General features: G+C 42.1%; 3 protein-coding genes across 3 annotated transcripts; 2 read left to right on the forward strand and 1 right to left on the reverse strand.

Annotated features, from left to right (window-relative positions):
* Positions 1 to 259: 259 nt before the first annotated feature.
* LOC110988668 (uncharacterized) lies at positions 260 to 6,898 on the reverse strand. Its single transcript, XM_022252416.2, has 3 exons — positions 6,544 to 6,898; positions 4,619 to 4,697; positions 260 to 3,409 (listed from the first exon to the last, which is right to left on the reverse strand). The coding sequence occupies exons 2-3, from the start codon at positions 4,686 to 4,688 to the stop codon at positions 2,457 to 2,459; spliced, it is 1,023 nt and encodes a 340-aa protein (XP_022108108.2). The 5' UTR covers positions 4,689 to 4,697; positions 6,544 to 6,898; the 3' UTR covers positions 260 to 2,456.
* Positions 6,899 to 11,012: 4,114 nt separating this feature from the next.
* Positions 11,013 to 17,113, forward strand: LOC110988673 (uncharacterized). The gene is made up of 2 exons (XM_022252422.2): positions 11,013 to 11,459; positions 14,930 to 17,113. The coding sequence occupies exon 2, from the start codon at positions 14,932 to 14,934 to the stop codon at positions 15,838 to 15,840; it is 909 nt and encodes a 302-aa protein (XP_022108114.1). The 5' UTR covers positions 11,013 to 11,459; positions 14,930 to 14,931; the 3' UTR covers positions 15,841 to 17,113.
* Positions 17,114 to 17,479: 366 nt separating this feature from the next.
* On the forward strand, positions 17,480 to 23,185 carry LOC110988656 (uncharacterized). The gene is made up of 2 exons (XM_022252394.2): positions 17,480 to 19,446; positions 20,987 to 23,185. Exon 2 carries the CDS (start codon positions 20,989 to 20,991, stop codon positions 21,895 to 21,897), a length of 909 nt encoding a protein of 302 aa, XP_022108086.1. The 5' UTR covers positions 17,480 to 19,446; positions 20,987 to 20,988; the 3' UTR covers positions 21,898 to 23,185.
* The last annotated feature ends 302 nt before the right edge of the window (positions 23,186 to 23,487 follow it).

A 23,487-nucleotide genomic window follows, 5' to 3' on the forward strand; every position in this document is an offset into this window, starting at 1 on the left:
AAAGGATGGGGTCAGGGTTATCTTTAGGGTTAAGTTCAAATTTGAAAGAATAGAGTTAGGGGTTAGGGTTAAGGTTATGGTTAAATTCAAAATTCAAAGGATAGGGTTAGGGTTTCGAGAAACAAAATTGAAAGCACAGGTTTCGTTTTAAGAAATTCAACATTTGAAGGATAGGGTTACGTTTGTGGAACTCAACATTTAAACCATATGGTTAGGGTTAGGGTTCAGGTTATATTCAAAATTCAAAGGATAGGGTTAGGGTTCACATATTCAAATTTTAAAGGATAAGGTTAGGGTTATTGTTAGGGTTAAGTTCAAATTTGAAAGAATAGAGTTAGGGGTCAGGGTTATGGTTAGGGTTAACTTCAAAATTCAAAGGATAGGGTTAGGGTTTACGAATTCAAGTTTTAAAGGATAGGGTTAGGGTAATGATTAGGTTTAAGTTCAAATTTGGCTTACAAGATGAACATTTTAATTCTAGGGTTGGGGTTTACTATCTCAAATAATAAAGAATAGGGCTGAGGATTTCTAAATTCAAAATTGAAAGGATAGGGTTAGGGTAAACAAACTCAAAATTTAAGTGATAGGCTAGGATTTACGAATTCAAAATTTAAAGCATTGGGTTAGGGTTTACGAATTCAAAATGTAAAGATAGGATTAGGGTTGACGGATTCTAAAATTTGAAGGATAGGGTTAGTGTTGACGAATTCAAAATCTAAAAAATAGGGTGAAAGTTTACAAGTTCAAAACGTAAATACAGGATTAGGGTTGACGGATTCCAAATTTACATGATATGGTTAGGGTTTACGAATTCGAATTTAAAGGATAGGGTAAGGCTTTATAATTTCAACATTTAAAAGAAAGGGTTAGGGTTTACAATTTGAAAATATAAAGGATACGATGCATGAATTTAAAATTTAGGGTTTACGAATTGATAATCTAAAAGACAGGCTTAGGATTTCCAAGTTTAAAACCAATTTAAACGTTACAGCAGAGGGAATACCGAAGAGAGATACTTAAAGCCAAAAGTGCAAATGATTTAGAACATATTCGTTGAAATTTTATATGTAACATCGTCACTCATAAGGCGCATTCTACGCTAAAGCGTTCAAATGTGTCCTTTTTGTGTCGCTCGTGTTTTGTTTTAGAAGTATGGAGTATGTTTGATAATGCTTTATATGAATTTTCTTCGTGGCTGAGTTTTGTTTCAAAAACCCCTGTGGTAACTGAAGACGGTCTATAAATCAAGAGAAATCTTAGAAATGGCGGGTTTCCTGTGTCGCCAGCCAAAGTGCGTTTCATGAATATTCTATGCGTCTGTCATGTGTGCATACCAGTGATTAGCTTATTTCATTTTTATCCCACAGTATGCCCTAAATATAAGCAACAAATTGGAAAAGATTGGCACATTTATTTGTCCTTATTGCTTTCAGAGCACGTCGCCAATTTCACAACCAGATACGTTACCATTTTCTTTTCGAAACGACAGAAAGACTTAACATAGTGAACATGATTTCCGAGAACGATTGTATATTTTGTGCTGAAGTTCTGCCGAATATCACTCGAAGTTATGGTGAATAGCATTAGATAATTTTTAAAAGTAAAATATGGGACTTGCTGTAGATAAAGATTTTTAAAGAGGTAGGTAGATGTAATTTCACGAAAACTTGATAACATGGGACCATGCATTATGGTTGTTGTTTTACATGGAATATCTTACGATAATATGGTAACCTGTCTGATCAGCTTGGTAACGTATCTGTTCCAATATCAAAATGATGGTTTTGTTGTCAAACAGAATCAACGAAATCTCTTAATTCAGTCTGCCTGTAACAATATGTACCAATGAAATTCATATCTAATTAAATATCCCTAAATTCTTATTTAAAAATATGAATTTCTTGAAGTGGACTTTCGGTAACGTATCTGTTCGTTCCAAGCCGTTTTGGAAGGCTTAACTTCAATCAGTAGTTATTTTCTAAAAGATTGTTATCTAAAAATACTGAATGATACATTATTGTAACATCAACTGGATAACTGGATCAGGAAGGCCATTTCTGTGACAATAAAAACAAAGCTCTTGTTAATCACACCAACCTGAAGAGTAAAAGAAAGGATTCAGACGTAAGCCTGCATCACAAGAGTCCGCTGATGTTCAATGGATGATCTCGAATAATAAACCAAACGATTCAAAGAGAAAACGAACGTACCTATATAACCTAAATGCAAACGTAGGCCTACCTAGATACCCCCTCCCCAAAACAAACACAATGGCCAACTGACTCATTAGCTTCATATGAGCCAGTAGGCCTACTCTCAGGAGCCGCAGACACATCGCCGCCCGGATAAGCAATGGACATTTTGTAATACACAACTCATGGTGTTCTTTAAGTTACTTTAGCTTTTATTCTTAAACTACCCATGCAGACGAAGTCTTCTCGACTGAGATATGTTCACTAACCCGTCCCACTTGTGGTGTTTATAAGCCACATGTTATTTTCTTTAAATTTCTCAGCTTTCGCGTCGTGTCCTTTGATGCCCATGTTGTACATTATGATCGGGTCTTTGTTTTCCTGCCGCCAGTCCGGATTGTAAAACACCAAGGCATGCGGGAAATACTTGACGGGAAGCTGTCTGACAACAACATGAACTGGTATATTGGCGTGCATCATACGGTTGAGCACCCCCTGGTCAGATATCTGGTTTTTCGGAACCACCAAGATCTGGATCCATTTCCTGACAAACTGGAGCGTCCTGTTTGTCGGCCAAAAATAGCCCAAACTAGGACAGTGCAAGGATTTTCGACGTAGTCTGGTTGGGTAAGGGGAGCGCTCATCCACAAAGGCCATATCAAATTTTCCCTGGAAATACGAGAACGGATCCCGAAACCAAAAGGTGTCCACGTCAGTGAAGAAAACTTCATAGCCCTTCTCCAGCAGGGACAGAATATACCTGTGACGTCTGTTCACGAGACGCATGTGTTCACGATTGAAAAGCACGAGCTTTCCGGGGTCCGCTTCCCCTAGGCCTTGGTCTGTTTTGACCACTTTTATAGCCGGGTCACCTTGGGCATGGCTCAGCATAGTCTGATACGCCTTCTCCTCCTCGGCAACGATGGTTGTGTTCACGCAGACTCCAGTCCTCTTGACGCTCTCCAACAAGTTCAGTGTCATGTCCATGTAGCCAGTGTTTGTGTTGACTAGCAGCATGACGCCAGGTCTCTTCCTAATGTCGGCCAAGGTGCAGCCGGAAATCTTCCCTCGGTTGTTATCAGCCGTCTTGGAAGACGGAAGAGCGGGAGTCATCCCAAGTTTTGGCTCATCAGTCATCTGGAGGTGTTCCTGTTTTGCCTCCTTATCTTTAATGTGGTGATCAGAGAGCATCTTGGGAACACTCCCATAGCAGTAATCTGGCAAAACCATTAATATCATTCAGTGATTAACGTGAAAGTCTTTTACGGGCGGAGTGGAGTATTTCTTGAGCTGATATACCACCGAGCGGCACGACAGATGGGCCCACAATGGGCCCTAGAGTGACTGTGTCCGGGCATTGTTTGGAACATCGTGGGTAATGTGTACCAAAGTTCGACGTGGCACTGAGTGTTTTCTGCCTTAACAGCACCCGCTCAACTGCCGTCTTTCTAAATACACATGCAGTTGGTAACTACGGAAACGTATTACCGTCACGAATATGAATTTTTTCCACGTACTAATTTTACGTACGTAGGCCTACGTGATTGTTTTCACGTATATATGTACCTGATACTTTCACGTCACAAACAAGTTCCACTAGCCATAGGCCTTTTTGACTCACTCACATCCGCATCGCGATTAGTGATCTGTCACTGGTTCAATGACACCAGAACCCACCTAATGGATAGCGCGAACCAGCTCTTGGATCACTGATCCCAATCCGGATCTGCATGAAACAAACAGGCCCATAGTGGAACTTGCTCGTGACGTAAAAACTATCACGTACGTATGAAACGGTGACGTACATACATGAAATATGTGTGTGGCGGCAATACGTTTCCATAAGTAATAATGCAATTGAACATTAATTTCTATTTTGCCACACGAATACCAAAATTCTCCGACTGCGTCAGGCCCTTGTAGACTGCAGGAAAGTCACTCTTTATCTACACGAATACCACAGTAAAGAATACTTATTTATGGCCCTCCTCAAAAAAGTAAAATGGCCTGGGCTGTCCTGTCTTGTCTAGTTAGAAATTTACGTTTAGGTTTTCACAGTGTTGTTTATTTTGTTACTTTTGTAATTAAATCGAGTCATGAACATGAAGATAACCATCGGATGGATAGGCTTCTGATTTTGGCTTTGTGCGCAGGGATTGGATTAAACTTTCATCTAATCCGACGAATACCTTTTTATATGCCCCTCTGTAGGTACAGGTACACGTTACAGCTGTTGCTCGAAAAAATCATTTGCTGTGATTCTGAATATTATTGTCCGCATTAAACCACAAACTTGGTAAGAGTGTCCTTTCTCTTTTGATTGTTTCTCGGTCTAACGTTGCAGACAGCGTTGGCGTCGTGTAAAGTGTTTGTTTGAACAGAAAAAAATGGGGTTGGTCAGAAATGACAACCAATTAGAGACTTACATATTAAGAAAACAGTGCTGAAGGATTGCAAAATGACTGCAAGCGTTGTGCACAGTCGCGTCCAATCCATGATTCGTTTCTGAAAAGCATTATCCAAAGAAAGCGAGGTTTCAGAATATATTAAAATGCAGCACGGATCAATAAAAATAGTGTAATGCCAAAAGAAATGTTGGTTGTTTCCCAATATCAGTATGTTGGGTACCAACACAAGGGTACTTACTCTCGTACGAAAAAGGTGTTTGCCGAAAACAACACCAATAAGAACTGGATATCGAGAGATTAAAATCTCTGAAATCTTTAGGGCATTTTCCAATCAAAGTTTCTACTACAGTGCATTTTGCATTTAACCCCAGTGAGTATTCGTTCATCGTTTTGCCTATTATTCCCTTTTGTACAAATCGTTTTCCTAGTTGAGTGACACTTTAGTAAAATCACACGTCTGGCAGAATAACACTGCCCATTATTTTGGTGGCATTAGTTTTGTCTTTTAGGCAAATTAGAATTGACTTTCAGTAACATTTGTTCAGGAAACTGAAAGTAAAATTTTTGAACAAATTCCCTGGATATCTTTCATATTTTGACTTCTTTTGACATTCTGATTAAAAAGGTAATTATGAATGGGATATGTGCTTGGTCGGTCTTAATTCATAGTTTAAGACCGGCTCAGGAGAATGAACGCTGATTATGTCCTCGGCCTGCGGTTGGGGCATTAGTCGCGTCCATTCTCCCTGAGCCGCGGGACCCATGTTTAAGACCTGCCAAGCATATATGTTCACGTATTCCCTTTATGCATAAGGCTTCCCCGCACCTGATGGTTTACCACAAAGGGTTGTCATTCGTATACACAAATCTTAACACGCCAATGATAGTGACAGGGTGCCATCGTACAGATCTTTCTTTAAGTTTTGCCCTATTGTAGGACAGGTGACATGCAGCTGTGTATTCCCTAAACAATACTGATGGTTCATTAAGTATTCCCATTGGGTTGTACGCAACTTAATTTTTCAAATTTTTATAACCCCTGACCCACGTTTCCCTCATCCTATCCCAATGAATCTTGTTATTTTATGTTTTGGACCACGACCTATCGATCCGTCATTTTGCGAAGTATTGTAGTTTTTTGCCTCTATCCAGAGCATGAAATTTATGGAAACATTAAAATGTCTTTCTAATGTCTCATGTCCCCTTTGGTCGAAAATGCTACAACGTGACTTACCAGTGTTACATTTTTTTCTGTACTCAATTGCAAAACGCCTACTGTAGTGCCCATTAGTAATTCGTTGACAGCGAACACTTGTGCAAGCAACAGTCTTTATTGACCCAAGGGGGAAAATTCAGCGTTGCAGTATTCTTCAAATACAGTCAAAGTGAAAAATTAACAGTTTTCACTGGTTGTGCACTTCTGTGATTTTGGTTGTGATGTTTATTGAGATGGTTGATTGATTCTTCGATCAGTGTTATTAATATTCTCTGAAAATTCCTGCTTTGCCCAACTGATCATTCCAAACAGCAGTTATATACGAGCTGTTTTAAGCTCTTCACGAGAGATACTGATATAATCTTATGTTCTTTAAGTGAGATACTATAATAAATATACCATTGCTAACTAATAATGCAGTGTCTGAATAGCACTTTACACTCTGAGCTGTCAGGGCGTTTCATATTACCTGCTCACTCGGATGCAAGTCCAGTTTATATGCTAGGAATTAAAATCAGGAGAAGAAATAAACTAACGTTTGTTTGGGTTCAGGATGGGCATTTTGCTGTTAGATTCGACTACAACAACGGTGCTGTATCTAAAAGTCACAATACATGTAGATCATTCAATAATTTCTAAATTGCAGTCGAGTGCTACTTGGAAATACAACAGGCCTACAACACTGCACTTGTACCTATTACGGTAATGATTTACAGTGCACTCTTACCGTCTGGTCTTATCGCTATCTGTCTGATTTGTGTCCAAAGGTGTTGAGTGCCTTTATTACCGAGTCTTCAAGCCAATATGCTGGTTAGCGAAGCCAAAAGCACTCTATGAACACCTCTTTCGTCGCAGCAACTGAACTTGTATCCAGCCAGACCTCATACTCGATACGACTGTGCAACAGCTTGTAAACTTGTACCTCTGCAACCTTGTCTCCAGAGGTCGCTTTATTTTCAAACTATACTCTTCCAACACACGAAGAACCCCTCCGAATGTCCAGTTTGACGCCCTGATTCGATGTACAGGCACACAGGATGCATCAACAACTGCTGTTTTCTTACTCCTCATGAACAATCCTTCATTTTCAGTTCTGTCGATTTAAATATCAAATCTGATACTGTCAATTGCTTGGATAAGATTTTAACGTTTTCAAAATCGTGGTGTTTTTTCCCGCAACGCCACGCAGAAGCACTAGTTTTTACCAGTGCGGGCTATTCATAATAGCGCGCCTCCAAGAGTTTGTAACTCGTTGGCCAATCACCAAGGCCAAGATCTGTCGACCCAACGTGCCTTTGGTGGAAATGTTTCGCGCATTGTAATTGGCTATTATGAATCGCCCATATTGACATAATAACAATTTGTCCTGAATATCCAAAACATCATTGTTCTGGTTCACTCCTCATGGAACTCGTGTAACCCATACCCTTGGCTGCATTTCATCCTTGACAAAATAATCTTCCCATTGATCATGCAGATGCTTTGCATTTGATGCATGAACCTATGGGGAAAGTTAATCAGCCAAAAGTTAATGTTTTTAATCGCAATTTCAAGTGCCTGCTCATTGGGTCACTACGGAGCTCCTAAGTGTGTGAAATGTTTGTTTTTCATCCAAATGGGAGACTTTTGAGACGCTGGTGGAAGCAGACCTTTTTCAAGGTATTGCTCGTGCTCAGAACTATCGCGCATACTCAAAACAACGCATGAATGCTCAGAACTGGTAAAAAGGACTGGTATGCTTGTCACCACCAAGCGTCTCAAAGTCTCCCATTGTACGATGCGATGCGCATGTCGCTCATACTTGAGTGAGACTTTGTGGTTCCCCTTTACCCCCCCCCAACAGTATGCCGACACAATGGTGCTCTATAGACGACAAAATTGCGTTGCGTCGTGCCGTCCCTCAACAGCTAGACGCGACGTTATACGACGAGTCCGTTGCGTTGTTCCGTCGCTTAGTGCCGTCCCCTCTTTTCTTATGACTTTTATGCTGTGTTTAATGCGTGGATTCGTGCCGTCGTGTCGTTGCAGCATGCCGTCGCACCGTGCCGTGTTGTTTGCTCTTGATACTGTCATATCGTGCCGTCTTGATACCACGTCTTGTCGTCACAGCGTTGCGTCGTGTGTCATTGTAAGGGTTTTATACAGTGTGGGTGAGGCTGTCACGTCCTGCCGTCGTGCTGTCGCGTCCTAATGTCGTGCCGTCGTATCAGGGCGGCAGTACGGCGCGACGCTTTTTCTCGTCTGTAGTACACTATACAAACACCCCTAATAACCTTCAGCGCCGGACACCCATCGTATCGCAGATTCTTCGCCGGTACAACACAGCCATAGTGGCCCTGTGCGAAAGACGCCTACCTGACCATACTTGACTGAGTCTGAGTCTAGCTACACTTTCTTCTGCAGTGGATGACCGGAAAATGAGCCCCGGCAAGCCCGTGCGGGCTTTGAATCAGGACCCGCTACCTTAAGCTTAATTCTTGATTCCGTCCCGCATGAAGTGAATTAAAAGAACGGTTGACTGTACTGCGTTCCCCCATCTGGTCAGTGGCTACGTCACTATTACCGTTACTGTATAGAAGAGGAAAGGGGACAAGTTCAGCTGAGGGAACTCTGTCGTAGCATCTCTCTACGGGCCATTACTAGGAAGATTTTAGCTCGGTCATGCTGTCCCGTCTCTTTTCTCCCGTCTCCAGTGTTGCCGTTCCTGAACCACAGTGCGGCTTCCGTAGGGACAGGTGCACCACAGAAATTATCTTTGTGGATTGTTAGTCACAAGTGAAGTGCAGGGAGCAGCACTGTGACTTCTACTTTACCTTCGTTGACCTCACCAAGGCATTTGAAACAGTCGAATGGAGCCTTCTTTGGACTATCCTCGCCAAGTGCGGGCTGTCCCCCAAGGTTCATCAAGGTCTTTCAGGAGTTCCACACAGGGATGTTCGTCCGTCGTGGTTGGGGGTCTGATGGTGTTCAAGCCCTCCTAAGTCAAAGTTGGTGTAAAACAGGGCTGTGTCATCGCACCGGTCCTTTTCAACATCAACCTGGACCAGGCAGGTGTGTCTCATCTAATTTCCTGACATTGGCTCCATTTATAGGACACTGTATGTATTACATTTCGATGCCGGCTTTGCGACAGCCTGTTCTACCTGCGCGATGTATGCTTGCCAAGACATTAGGTACAAGACCGTTTAGGACCTCCAACGTGCTGATGGGGCTGCTTTTGTCAGCCATTCAGCAGCGGGCCTCCAAAGGATCCTCGATACCCTGGCTAACACCTACACCAGCACCAGGCTCGTCATCAGTCGAGAGAATTACGACACCAGTGTGTGGCCTCTGGAGACCAATCTCTTGGTACATCCTTTCATGAGGGGTCTGAAGACGTTAGCCAAGTCCACAACTTCCTCTACCTCGGTAGCCTTTCCAACATAGGATACGGCAAGCCTGTATCGCCTTTAGGTTATCCCGTGGTGCCAAGTGTTTTCAACCGAGACATTACCATCTCTACCAAGATTTCATAAGGCTGTCTGTATCTCCGCCCTGCTGTACAGATGTGAGGCCTGGACAATCTATATAGCCCATATCATAAATATGGAGGCTATCCACATCCATTGTTTTGTTAATAAACAAAAGAGGGTATGATGCGCATGATGCTTAGGGAACTGTTGATGGTTGAGACTTCTAAGATGTTCTTCAAGACTGGGGCAATCAATATTTAATTCAACCAAGTTTTTCCAAGCGTGTAAATTGCATCCTAAAAAAGAAATTTACCCCTTCTTGGTGTGAGGGATCAGTACTTTCTGCAACACCATAACCGTATCTATTTTGGAGCCGCCTATACTGTGCAGCACCACACCGGTGCGCTATCTGTTTAATGTTTTGGGGATTCCCCAGTGTGAGGAATCTCGACAACTAATGTGCATGTGACCTGGCTGATACAGTGATCGTCATGCTCAGATCTCGATATACTTCCAAGGTACACAAACATGGTAATTTAGGATTTACGGCTGTTATGTTGTGATTGAGTTCAATCTCTGTGGTCCATCCCGGCAATTTCCAAGTAGTACTCCCACTCCTCCAGACGATTTGCACGGGTTTTGGAAGTTATCAGCCAGCCTGCACTATATTATTACCCTCAGAATATTTCGTGTTCAGTCTTCCTTCAGTGCAGTCTTCCTCGTTAACTTCATTGGCACCACACTTTAAATGATATTAGTCCGTGAACTGAAGACATCATGAGCGTATTCGAAACCCCATTCTCGTGGGAATCGCAAACAGTGTTCTTGGGTCATTGATTACGAATGCCGAAGTGCAAAAGGAGTGCAGTTGCGCTGAGGGTCAAGATAGCAGTCGCCATTTTGACACCAAATGAAAAGATGGCATGATATTTACCATCAAATCAAATCCCTCACCATCCATATTAAATGGTCAGGGTAAATTCTCTCCGATAGCCATGAGTACATGCCCTGGGTTTTATTTTCCTTTGTGAGTGTTTTCTATTTTATATAACAAAACCAACATTAAGTTACAATATGTGCCCATATCCTCCATCTTTGTTCTTGGTGTTCTCAGCCTACTCCCCAGAAAGTGGGAAGTGAGAATCTAGTTCGCGAACGATCCGCGTGTTGATTCTCCCCGTTCGAAACCCCGTTCTCGTGTTCGTCTAACACGACAACGGGGTTTCGAATACACCCCACGGTGACGGTGTCTTTTCTTCAACTCTGTTTGGCCATGTACAAAATTTTTCATCAGAAAGCAAGCACGTAATAATAATTGATGTAATGAATCTTAGAGTGGATTTACAAAGGAATATATTAGAAAGATCAGAATTATATAGAGAAGGAAAAGCTAAAACATTATTTGGTTGACGTTTTTTTGGCATTGTTTGGTAACATACGACGCGAAACACGACGGTGCGACGCGACGGCGACGGAACGAGTGAGGTTTAGAAAAAAAAAAGCAACAAGGAAAGGACGTAAGACAGCAAAACGCAACGAGCGACAGCAGAACGCGACGTACGCCGAGACACGTCGTGCGTGTACAAACATCAGGGCAAGAAGCCGTCGTGTCGTCGCGTTGTGTAGTTACGTCGCCCAGGCAAAGGCAGAAATGTGTGTTGTAAATAGTACACCGTAACATAGTACGTTAAATTATTGTACGTGTACATTGGACCTGACATTTATTGAACACATGCAGACATAGGTCATGCACGTACACAATGCGAAAGGTATGGATTTTGTGTTGTGACATTTTACCTCATGCATCATGTATGGCTTGTTGTGCTCAACTCCATGGGGTCATAGCGAGGGATCGGAAGTTGAGCGCCATGTTTTCCTCTTCGTCATGAACATTGCGATGACGTGGCACACTGTTTGCGTGGTGAGAGATCAAAATCCAAACTAGGCGTCATTTCACGTAGCCATATTAGACACTGATCACTTAAAGTTTCTCCTGGCAGCTTATCACGAACTCAAAGCTAGACGATCATGGCATCGACGACTGTGAACCTTAGACCTCCGCCGTGACACTGAACTATCAAGTGTTCTGACTTGGGTCAGTGCAAACAGAAGTTGGCTGTGGCCGTTGGTTTCTGGCTTTGGACCTGATTTATCCATTATTTTTTGGAAAGAACACGTAAATTCAATTCAGGTAAGAAACTATAAACGGGATACTGCATCAGATGGACATGTACTTTACTATCAAGCATGTGCAGGCTTGGCCTAGTGTGGAGATCCGCACTAAAGAAATCCACGTAATGTAGGGTACGACGGCGCTGTGCGTGTTAACAGTGTTTCACAATTGACATCAATTTGTGGCTGGCTGAATGCGTCACCCAAATTAATGCTTCTGTTATTTTATAGAAACCCTGTAATATTATTTCTATATCCTGATTACATGATGCACAGCTCTACTTTTATGTACATGTTACGTTGAGTTTCCACATTCTTTGTAATTGTAAACAAGAAAAAAATGGGATTTTGTTAAGTTCATCAAATTCGTAAGCCAAAGTGTGATGCAATTTAAGGCTGAAAAGGAGTAGGCCTATATCGATAGTATTGTTCAGTATAATAATTATATATCGCACTTTTCTACACTTTCTTGGAGAAAGTTCCACTTTATTCTAAAGTTATGTTAGCTTTTTTGGACAATTTTAATTGGCCAGTATTTCTCCAGAATATTGTTGATGGCCTTGATTGCAAACTCTTTTGACAAGGAGTACCTTGTCTGGCGATATCAAATTAGCGTCCCCCGTGCCAACGTTGAAGACAACATTTTCTAAGAATTGAAAAAAAAATAGTTTGCTGGGCTTTGAGAAGACACGATATTCGTACATGCAAAAGCAGTACCTAATTTGCATAAACTCATAATAATGAGCTGAGCGGATACCAATCCTTACGTCTTTAATGGACAGAATTTGCAGGAAGACATGAGCCAATCAGAGTAGAGCGCAGTTTTGGAGCGGGATCAAGCATGCAGATGCGAGTGTCCTTTTTCGCTAAAGAGTTCAGGCTTGGGCGTGCTAATTGTGTGGCACCCGAATAACAATTATAAAGCTACACGGTGTATACGGAGAGTGTAACCGCCCTAAAATGTGCGCAGAAATGGAAGAAAACTTCGGTCTAGTTCGTACACATTGTACAAAGCTATATGCGATACAACCTGAACAGGTAGAGTACCTTTTATTTCTAGGTTTTACCCACTTTTGCATAGCGAGTGTAAAGTGCCCTGTCCAATCCTAAACCAAGACATGAACGACTCAAAGATTGTGTGTGGTGTGTTGATACAAACTGTTTCACTCCTATAGACCTCTTTCCAGTGATGTCAAGATCGTGTTGGACCTATGATGTGTTGTGATGGTAATGAGTATAGTGTTGCAATGGTAATCTACCTATTCAAGATAAACTAGTCAATCATGCAGGGCTCGCACGTGCGTTTGCAGTTGGTTGAAGCTGCCCGTAGGAATATATGCGACCAACGAGGCCAACGCCGTCCACAAGTGGTGGTATTGTTTATAATTTCTTCACGTGGGTGAAAAAGGTCTATACTGAGACATACTGACGTGCAGCCCATTAAGAGCTGGTTTTGGAGTGGTGATTTGTGTTTGGACGGTCCAATGGCCAAATGGTCCAAACGTCGTTGCAAAGTTTAACAGAGTTAATTTATACAGTATCTCCAGCAAAATGGCAATTCCATTGAATCATAAAGAAACTGCCAAACTTTGTTTACTCTGTCAAAAAATAACATAATGTGACTGCGTGCTGACGTTTGTCACTATGCATGAAGAAATGTTTTTATTCAATAAAATTGATCTCTGGATTGATGGGAATCCTGTGTCTACATAATTTTAATGTGTTTTAGAAGGGGGTGCGATCGAGTATCCTCTATATACCTCTTTGCGGTTTGTGTTGTTAAGTCGATCATTCCTTAAAATTTCTCAACTGTACGCCCGGGAACAAGAAAAATTTGGTTTTGTGTGATGTGCATATCTAGAGCCTTAAATACTTTTAAACAATAAAATAAGAGGGGCCAGTCATTTTTTAAAATTTTGGCAGCAGCACACACGCACCGTCGCGATGCACATCGTTAGTCAACGTCACGCCTGGTTTCCCTGGAGACTTCAAAAAAAAGCAGAGAGCATGGCTGATCAGTCCCAGCGATATGCTGTGATGTGGAGATATTAAAAAGGTTTATCGTGACTTAGGCAGCCATAGCCGCAGATAGACGGGAAACTTGGAGCCGGGCTCAACTTTGCCGACTGTCGGTGGATCGCCAGAGAAGGCCTACGTACAATCACGCACGCTGGCATGACGGGCATACAACCATGTCCCTTTCACTAATATTGCCCATCCTCACTAACATATGAATCCTCAATTGTCAACAGAAAAACTGACCATATATCAAACTAGATAGAGTATCAATTTCGCCTCAGGGCGATACTTCCTTCCAAAAGGTTTTTTTCAAAACATTTTTTTTTTCATTTTTAGCAGAAAAGACTTTACATAGCGTATCTTAAGCGACTGTCTGCACCTTGATGTCTTACGTTTCGTTGACGTTTTTAAATCATTTGGAAAATCTTAAAAAGAGACGCCGGAAAATAATGCAGCAAGCGAAGTAGGTCGTATCCTCCTGAGATAACAGAATTGCTCGCGAGGAACATTACATGTAGGTCCCAGGCCACGGCCATAATGAACATAAAATACACACATGTTCACCCCATTGTGTCACTGATGTGTACAATATGTGGATCAAACATTCCCCTAATAAGCCTTTTATGAGTTTGAATTTGAACAAAATCTGGTACACCGTGTTATCTTATTGCACACAAACATAACAGTTTGAATTCGCCAGACTTAAGACACTGTTGCTATGCCTCGTGATTCCGGGCAAGCTTTTGCATAGAGGACACCCTCTCTGGGATGGACTGGTTCCCTTGTGCCCTTCTTATCCATTGAAAATAGTTGTTTGTGTGAGGCTTCTCTTATGTAACCATGGAGGAAGGACACAGAAGTTTGCCCCGAATCATGAGATACAAGAACAGTGTTTTTAGAATGACGAATTCAAATTGTCATGTTCACGTGAATTTAAAGAAGTCGGTTAACCATATTTTATTCAAATATAACTCACAAGAGGCTACGGTAATTCCCCAATCTTCCAGTCTCCTCCTCCGCCACTGATGCAAAACCGACCCTCACGTTTGATCAACAGCTGACAAACTCGGGGCATACATGATTGTGTGCGACGGGAAAAATTAACACACCGAAACCAGATGCAAAACCAGACTTTAACGACGTTCAATTAACAGCTTTCAAACCCGCAGCGAGCAAAAAGGAGCTCAAAAACCTGCGTCGCCGCACTACATTTTGAGCTCACCCCTGACCAGTAACCAGGGAGTTTTTGGCCGAATCTAGAAAAGTGTAGTAGATATGGAGAAACTACTGTTCTGCTTTGCAAGACCTCACAGTTTGGATCTTAAATGTGGAGGTTTCTCTAAGCAAACAAGCCAAAACGTTAATGTTTTTCAATTTTACTGCTTCAAAAGGAGATGGAAAGTCACAGATTTTTTTTTCATGTATGCAAGTCACAAAACCGCATTACCGATATATGTTTTCTTATAACAGGTATGTCTGGTGACCATTCAAAACGTGCGGGAGACTCGCAGGTTCGCCTTTTTGTCTGGACAGGCCTTCGATCTTTGTCCACCATACTAACGAAATGTCTGAGCTTTGTGGAAGACAGTCTGATTTTCTTTGAGCCGTACTTTTGCGCTTATCTGCATGGGCCCCAGAGGTTCGTGCCAGAGGTTCCAGATGCTGACGAGGAAGCTCGGATTGCGAACTACGAAAGAAACGCCGCTGCGGTGACTTCAGTTGAGGGGGGATTTGAAGCATCCGAGTGCACATACCAATGGGTGAAGGAGCGACTCGAAGAAGACCATGGCGAAAAACGGTTCGTCTTCTGTAAAGACTTCGCCTCAGCAGTTATCACTGGAGACAAGCTGAAGTTCCTCCCACGTGGCTATCAACACGTGTTTCTCATCCGCCATCCCCTAAAAGTCTTCCCGTCTATGAAGAGTATGCTCCGTGTAACCATGAAGGCGTCCGACGATTTCAGTTTGGAGGAGCTAAAGCGGTATCCGACGGACGGCATGTATCGGGACATGTCTGATCTATTCGACCACATACGGAAAGAGTACAAACAAGAAGCAATTATCATCGACGCCGATGACCTTCAGCAAGATCCTAGGGGTGTCCTATCAGCGCTCTTCACCGCCATTGGGATGCCCTTCCAAGAGCAGCTCCTCAGCTGGGAGGCAGGGGATGCCGTGTCCCGCTCATGGATAATCTCCCAGACGCAATTGAGAGGAAATAAGTTTGGGCATTATTACAAGAACGCCTTCGCAAGCACGTGCTTCCTGAGACCCAGTGCACTACCGGATCGTGAGTCGCTCTCAGCGGATATTCTCCGCTGCGTCGATGCCTCTATGCCCTATTACGAGAAGATGTACGCCCAGCGTTTGAAACCTGTCTAAAATTTGGAATACACATTGCGGTCTATATGTACAAATAGTTGCGAAGAGGATATTCGCTATACAAAATGGCTCAAGAATGGTAGTCCCTATGACTGTAAGTGTGCTTTACTTATTCAATTGAGCTAAAAAAACAAGAAGTTCATCCCAGCCCCTTTTCTAGCCCAGAGTAGTGATTCCTTAAGAACGTTTTTGATTATCCTTATTTACAACGTAACTTCTGACAAGTACATGTGAGAGGAGCAAATAATATAATATGTACTTTAATTTCGAAAGTTGTCTTGTGTTCAAAGTTTTGTTCTTTTCAGATGAAAACTACTCTAATTAACTCTGTTGAATATTATCTTCACAATGTACGGCATAATTTTCAAAGGAAGGATCTTCAAGTCTTTTTGTTTGTTAAAATAAAAACTTCAATAATCAGATGAGCTCAAACAAGGGTACAGTTTTCGATATTCGATATCCAACAACTCTGTGAACAAAAAAAGGGCAATATTAAAGGTTTGCTTTTCAATCTTAAGTAAATAATAAGCTTGATCTCTTGCATTATTCATATTGGTTCATAATGATGACCTTTATACACACAACTTTCTAGTGTAAATGGTCAGGTATATCCAATGGCAAATTGTTTAAAATACTACAAATTACATTCTGCGTTTGATACGTTTAATACATCTTTTATGGCAGATTTCATCTCATTTAAAAGTTTCTGCGACTTTAGTATAATATTAGTTGTAGTTGCTAGTTCGTAGAGTAATGGGCTGGAAACAATGTGTCCAAATCTCGCCTATTTTGCCATTACAAACGAAAAGACAAAAATAAACAAAAAAAATCTTGGCGAATTATTTGGTCTTCTTTTTTAAGAGAGACAGGAAAAATGCCTATACTTGCTATGTAATTGAGTGTGAATAATGTAATGTGGATAAATGTGATATAATATTTCATGAATTGTATTGTGCTTGATGAAACATTTGATGTAAAGCTCATATCACGGTTCCTGTTAAAAGTTAACAGCCGCCTATCTTATGATAGCATCTTAGCTGGTGCCTCTCTATAGTACAGCGAGTTGATTCAGTACCAAAGGTAAATGGTTTGTAAAGTTAAGATTGTTCACATTTGAGTTGATGCGAATTATGATTGAAAAATCACACACACTATATGCATGAAAAAATTACATGTATGTTGAGAGACATGTTGTGCATGAGGTAAACCTTTCTATTTTTTAATCTCATGCTGTGATCTAGCTGTTTGCAGTAAAGAAGTATCATTAAGCTGACATCTGGCCATTTTCAAATTTGTATTCTAAAATATCCAATCACCCCTTGAAGTTGGACCCTTTTATTTGGCCAAAATTCCCACTTAATTACGCTGTAGGGGGGAAATATTCCGAATTCAGGGACATTCGAATTAAGCCCATCCGTACAAATGGCTGTATCCATGGAGTTTTCCTCACACCAGGCTGCTTTCCTGAGGTTGCACGGCTGAAGTTAGTCTTGGTCCAGGACGTCAGAGATCGATAGTTGTTTTATTTCTGTTGAAGAGCGCCCTCGCACTATTAGTTTTTACTTACTCTCAATGGCGCACAGTCTAATTGTGAGTCGTTGTGGGGCACTATGCACGGTGTCCGCTATCAAGCACTAACGTCTTGAAACCAAGACTAGGCTGAAGTTTGCTCGTGCTGAGCAGTATGTTTGTACTTATAGAGATGAAGTACCAACATAAAATATAAATGGCTATTAGCGCTCACCATAGCTCCATTCTTGAAGGGGCCAACGTAAGAGCTCTGCTCGGCGTGGTCAGCTATATCCGCGAACACATGTCCAAGCACTGGGAGCGGTCAAAAGAGGCGACTCCACCGTTTACTTTGGAGCCAGTTGCCCGGTACACTATGGGAGCACGTGAGAAAAAGTCTCTTTTCGAGAATAGTCAGTGAAATATTGTCGCTGCGCGGTTGTCTCCGAGAGGTGCTCGGAGTAGGCTGGATAAAAGTCCGAGAAAAATGAGGGCAGTTCAGCGATACACGCGAAGAAAACACACATGTCGGGAGGCCAATTAGCATAAAGTTCGTTTGTTGGAGTGAACGTTAATGGCCAAAGGTCACTACAAGTATGTTACAGTCATTTGCCTCTCGCATCCACGCTGGACGCAAACAATGATGTAAGAAGCCTACACAGAACCCCATGATATACTGCATACACAAGCTGCATGTCACCGCAAACGAGATGGTGACGGTACTTGGATGCAGTGCCCCAGTCAGATAAAGACCTGTGGTCTACGATAGCATTTGATAGGATGGTTGAGATGCCTTCGAATGGACTCCTGTTACAAAATACCACATACATTGAGCATGACTTAGTCATCACCATGCACTGTACCCTTTTTCTTGTGAAAGGTTGTCACAAAGGTTTGTGGTGACATCCATCACGCTCACGCCATTGGCAAATCACATGTTATAACAAGAAATAGAGACCAGGAGTGTGTGATGGATAGACGTGCAGTCACCAGGCGTAGTGATAGCTGCCGTGATGAACATCGGTTGGTCGGAACTGTGAAGAAGAATGGAATTTTGAGTATAACGTTCCGACAGCAACTCTGTCTCAAAATCAACATCAAAGCCCTCAATCAGTCGGTGGTCAACTTTGATTTTCAGGCTTCACTTCATACCAAACACCCTGCTACAGATTGATGATGTCTGTTTCGCTCTCTGGAAGACTCTCTAGGTTGTTCCAAGACGATTGGACAAAACACGGAAAAAACATTAATTGGTTCAAGCAGAACTACTCATAGGGCCTACTCGTTGTAGTCGATATCAACCTGCCTTCATCCGCTGTCAACAACATAAAGGACACATTCCTGCAGAAAGAAACTCCTAAACGTGGGCTAAAACCGAACAACATGTACATGTATATGTACCTACAAGCACAGTAGGAGACCTCATGGATCATGTGGCAGAAGAAGGCAATGTAAATGAAAGGTTTCAAAGACAGGAGTCGTGCCTTCAAGGCTTCCAAATTGATTTAGAGTTCTTGCACTTGCGGACCGATTTGATTTCGGCTGACCGGGTTTTTGGCTGCCTCCAGATCGACAATAAGCGAGTCTGGGAGTATAAGCTAGCCTACGTGCTTCAGATCTGGGAAGTGTGCTTCTATCACAGTTTTGGACGGCAGATACATACACACAAGCGGGAACTGACTTCCGCAAAACCTATTACTCTGCACTGTACTACGTAACGGCGCGGGATAGGTGAATGGGCGCGATGGTTTCCTCTCCATCAACGAGCTTGGTGCGCCAAGTGCATGTCTGCTGAAAGGTCAGAATCTGAAGGTTAAGTGGGCGTATTCTTGCATAGTTATAAATTTATTAGTGAAAAGTTCTCATGTCAGCTTATTATGAGCTTAAACCTCATGACCACGTACGGCATTGATGACCGTGGACCATGGACCTCCGACCCTACACTGAAGTAAAGATATCGCGTCAGGTGTTCTAACTCAGGTCACAGTGCAGAAATGCTACGAAGAGAAGTTTCCTGCGGACGTTGGAATTCTGGCCTTGGGTCTGATTTCGCCATTATTATTGGAAGAAATCCGTGGATTCGCTTGAGAAGTTGAGGTATGAAATTGTAAGCAGGATATCTCCGCGTAATGTGAGCCGCACATGTGCTTTTCCCCTTGAGTATGTGTTGTGTTTTGGCGATTTACACAGCTTTGCGGGCCGTTGAACATGTCCACTAATTTGATGCTTTTTTTTAAGGAACCATATAATAGCCTGCCAGTAGATTTTCCCAACTTCATTATAAAGAAAAACACTATGTTTATTTGCATGTTACGATGACTTGACACCCATCTCCTTTTCAGCAGTAAAAGGGAAAAATTTCAATATTATTGATTCCAACTTAGTGAACCGCATAACGTGATGTCACGGCAGAAATCGAGCGTCTCCATAGCTTCGTGAACAATAAAATTTTTTCATGTCTTATACTTTTCTACATTTTCTTGGAGTAGGTATCACTTTATAATTGTTTTTAACACAAGCTTGTTTGAACAATAGTACACACTAATATATCTTCAAAACATTGCTGGTGGTGAATTTGCAAGGACTCTTTTTTTTACAATAGCTCTTCTGGCGAGGAATGCTTTGTGTGGGAACTAGATCTGTTTATAGGGAGAGTTGCGACATGAGTGTCTCAATTGTCAGAACGAAAATAGTGGATTATACGTCAATGCACATTGACAAGTGTGCTACTGCGCACATAAACAGTCGTTTTGGTTCTAAAGTGTGAAGTTGGCGTCACTCTCACTGTTAGCCTCGAGCTGGACCAAGAGAAGGCGCTATTTTCTTAGCAACGGAGGCGTCTTTAATTGTTACCGAACTTCACTTCGTTGGGTCACGGACTACTATAGAGATGTACTCGTCACGGTCGCACCGCTCGCTATCAACAAAACAAAACACACTGCCAACGCGGCTCTTTTCAACTGATGAGGGGGGGTGCTTCTGCTGAAGGCAGATATACAGCTCTGGTGGCAACATCGACAAATTAGAAAAAAGACTTGGAGAGAAACGTCTGCCACCACAAACAGGGTTCAAATTTACAAAAGGGATACCGGTATCCATGACATATATGGCAGTGTCGAGGGGCCGTAGCGACTCAGTCCAGTTACCAGCGGATCTTGGGTTCCTGGCAGGAAATGGAAGTCTTGAGGCGGCACGGTCTTGATTTGAGCAACGGTAAACCCTTGGGCGTGGGTGGGAGCTGGAGGGATACAGCAGTGATACGCCCCTCCAGAGTGATGGAGCTCTGGCATGATCATCCTACCCGCAGTTTGTCACATTTGGTGAAGGTGCATGAGTTATACGAATAGTTACAACATCCGTGACCAGCAGGAATGCCATGAAACTGGCTGTAACATAAAGAAACATATTTTAGAAACATTTGGTACATGACTGTACACAGAGCAATGGTCACACTGCTGTTCAATTTCGTATGACGTCACTATTTTACTCGTGAATATGTACTTTCCGTTAATAAAGAAGTGTTAATGTTCCTCCATTTTACTACTTCACAGGGGATGTAATGCCACAATAACTTTGCAGGAAAAGTTTTCCTACTTTTATCCAAGTCAAAAAATTTAAAACATGTCTCTGTTTACAGATATGTCTGGGAATCATCACAAACATGCGGGAGCCTCGCAGGTTCGTCTTCTTGTCTGGGCAGTCCCTCGATCTCTGTCCACCGTATTGACGAAATGTCTGAGCTTTGTAGAGGACAGTCTGGTTATCTTTGAGCCGTACTTTTGCGCTTATCTGCTGGGGCCCCAAAGGTTCGTGCCAGAGGTTCTAGATGCTGTCGAGGAAGTCGGGCTAGCGAACTATGAAAAAGAAGCCGCTGAATTGACTTCAGTTAAAGGTGGGTTTGAAGCATCCGAGTGCACTTACGAGTGGGCAAGAGAGCAACTCGAAGCAGATCATGTTGGAAAGCGTTTTGTCTTCTGCAAAGACATTGCCTCTGCAGTTATTATCGGAGACAAGTTGGAATTTCTCCCACGTGACTACCGACATGTGTTCCTCATCCGCCACCCGCTTAGAGTCTTCCCGTCTATGAAGGAGATGATCCGTTTAACTGAGAGGGCATCCCATGATTTCAGTCTGGATGAAGTGAAGCGGTTCCCGACATACAGTATGTTTCGGGACGCGTCTGACCTGTCCGACCACATACGGAAAGAGCAAAAGCAAGAGGCAATCATCATCGACGCCGATGACCTTCAGCAAGATCCTCGGGGCGTCCTGTCGGCGCTTTTCACCGCCATTGGGATGCCCTTCCAGGAGCGGCTCTTGAACTGGGAGGCAGGGGATGCAGTGTCTCGTTCATGGTTCATCTCCACGACGCAATTGAGAGGAAACCAGATCGGGCAGTATTACAAGAATGCCTTCGCTAGCACGTGCTTCCTAAGGCCGAGCGCTCTACCGGATCGTGAGTCGCTCTCAGCGGACATTCTCCGCTGCGTCGATGCCTCCATGCCCTATTACAAGAAGATGTACGCCCAGCGTTTGAAACCTTGTTGAACGTTCAATACACGCAAGGTTTGACTTGGAAAGTATTTGTGTGACACTGCCCATGATTGATCAAGATTAGTAGTTACAATTACTATAATCGTAACAATTATTCCAACATTGATAGTATTGGTGTGGTTGGTGAACAAACCTATCAGGAAATAGGTCCATTAGTTCCCTGAATGTAGTCAACGCATGTTTATTCATTTCAAGCGGGCTGAGCATTTGCAGGTAATTCCGTCTGTTGACACCACCCTTAAGCTTCCTGTACCTACCTCTGTCAGGATTCCCACGGAAATCTGTAAAATAAAATTGCATCACACTGTCGAGACTCTCCTGGACCAAACGATGACAATTTCCATTACATTTGATGCCAGTTTGCAGAGAAATATTGTTCGATATTAGGTAGCCCACTACTGTAGATTGACCACGAAGAGATGGGCATCCGTAGCCTATGAATTTGTCATTATATCGTTATAATGACTTAATAATACATGTAATTAATTTAAACACTTAAAAATTAGAACACTTAAAAATTAGAACAGAAATAAACAACTCAAACAGAATCTAGAGATATGGTCATAAGTACCATGACTATGTAATATAGGTAATCAACTTTATCATCAGAAATACATTTATTTTATCAACGAAACGCACACAAGCATAATGAAAGTATATAATCATGATCGTGGAAAGAATAAATGAATGACAAATCCACATTATTGCTTTAAAAATTAAAGATCAAAAAGACACGTATCCATGCATGAGCCCAAGACCCCTCCTATACCCAAATACAGCTGAGTGGGGAAATTTTTCCCGTTGCCAAACGTTTTACTTGTGAAAAGATTAGTTTTGTTTTCAACAAAGTATTGGTGATAGTTCGTAAGACTTTAATATAATTTCGAAACTGTTTATGAGAGGTCAAAGTTTGGGAGGATATTTCTTTTTCAGGTCAAGTAGTTTTCCAGTTTTCGCTGTAGAATTTTACAAAATTTCTTTTTTGAGGTGATTTCTTTGAGAAGTAATCGGACATAAAAAACACAAGTTATAAAATTGTTACACATTATCTTTTTTATGGAAGGTCTCCGGATGCGTGCCTACAGGGGTCAACGTTCAGGTTCTATTGTCTAGCATGTATTTTTAACGTCTTACATGATATTAATAAAGTTCGTTGACTCATCAGTGAAACGCTATATAGGTGCAATAGGGGCCTTTTCCTATGTTTGAAATGTGCAGAATGTTTTTTTGTTCATATTGTCAACTGAGTTAACACGAATAAACTAGCGGTGGATCCATTTCATATTTGTGTTTCTCATTTCTCTTCTCAGAAGAAGGCTGGGTTAGTGGGTTGACACTGGATTCCCACTGGGGTGTGGGAGGGATTGTGTAAGGGGATGGGGGTTTTCATTAATGGTGGTGATGTGGACGCACAAGTAACAGGGAAATAAATCTTGGAACTCAGTGAATTAGGCTTACCAGTCCTTGGGAAGACATGCATTTTCGATGGACATTCAGGCCTACGTTTTCTCTGAAAAAGTATTTTTTTATCATCAGGCCTATTATTAAATATTATGCATTTGCAGGCTTATGTACATGTAGTTC

This window comes from Acanthaster planci, linkage group LG06 (genome assembly GCF_054643075.1).
Source record: "Acanthaster planci isolate LZ-2023a linkage group LG06, COTS_SCS, whole genome shotgun sequence".
In the NCBI taxonomy this organism is placed as follows: domain Eukaryota; kingdom Metazoa; phylum Echinodermata; class Asteroidea; order Valvatida; family Acanthasteridae; genus Acanthaster; species Acanthaster planci.

Bases quoted from the DNA above. Each gene is read 5' to 3' on its own strand.
- LOC110988668 (XM_022252416.2), bottom strand. From the start codon at position 4,688: ATGGATTGGACGCGACTGTGCACAACGCTTGCAGTCATTTTGCAATCC. The intron at 3,410-4,618 runs GTAAGTCTCTAA...TGGTTTTGCCAG, and splicing joins CAGCACTGTTTTCTTAATAT to ATTACTGCTATGGGAGTGTT.
- LOC110988673 (XM_022252422.2), top strand. From the start codon at position 14,932: ATGTCTGGTGACCATTCAAAACGTGCGGGAGACTCGCAGGTTCGCCTT.
- LOC110988656 (XM_022252394.2), top strand. From the start codon at position 20,989: ATGTCTGGGAATCATCACAAACATGCGGGAGCCTCGCAGGTTCGTCTT.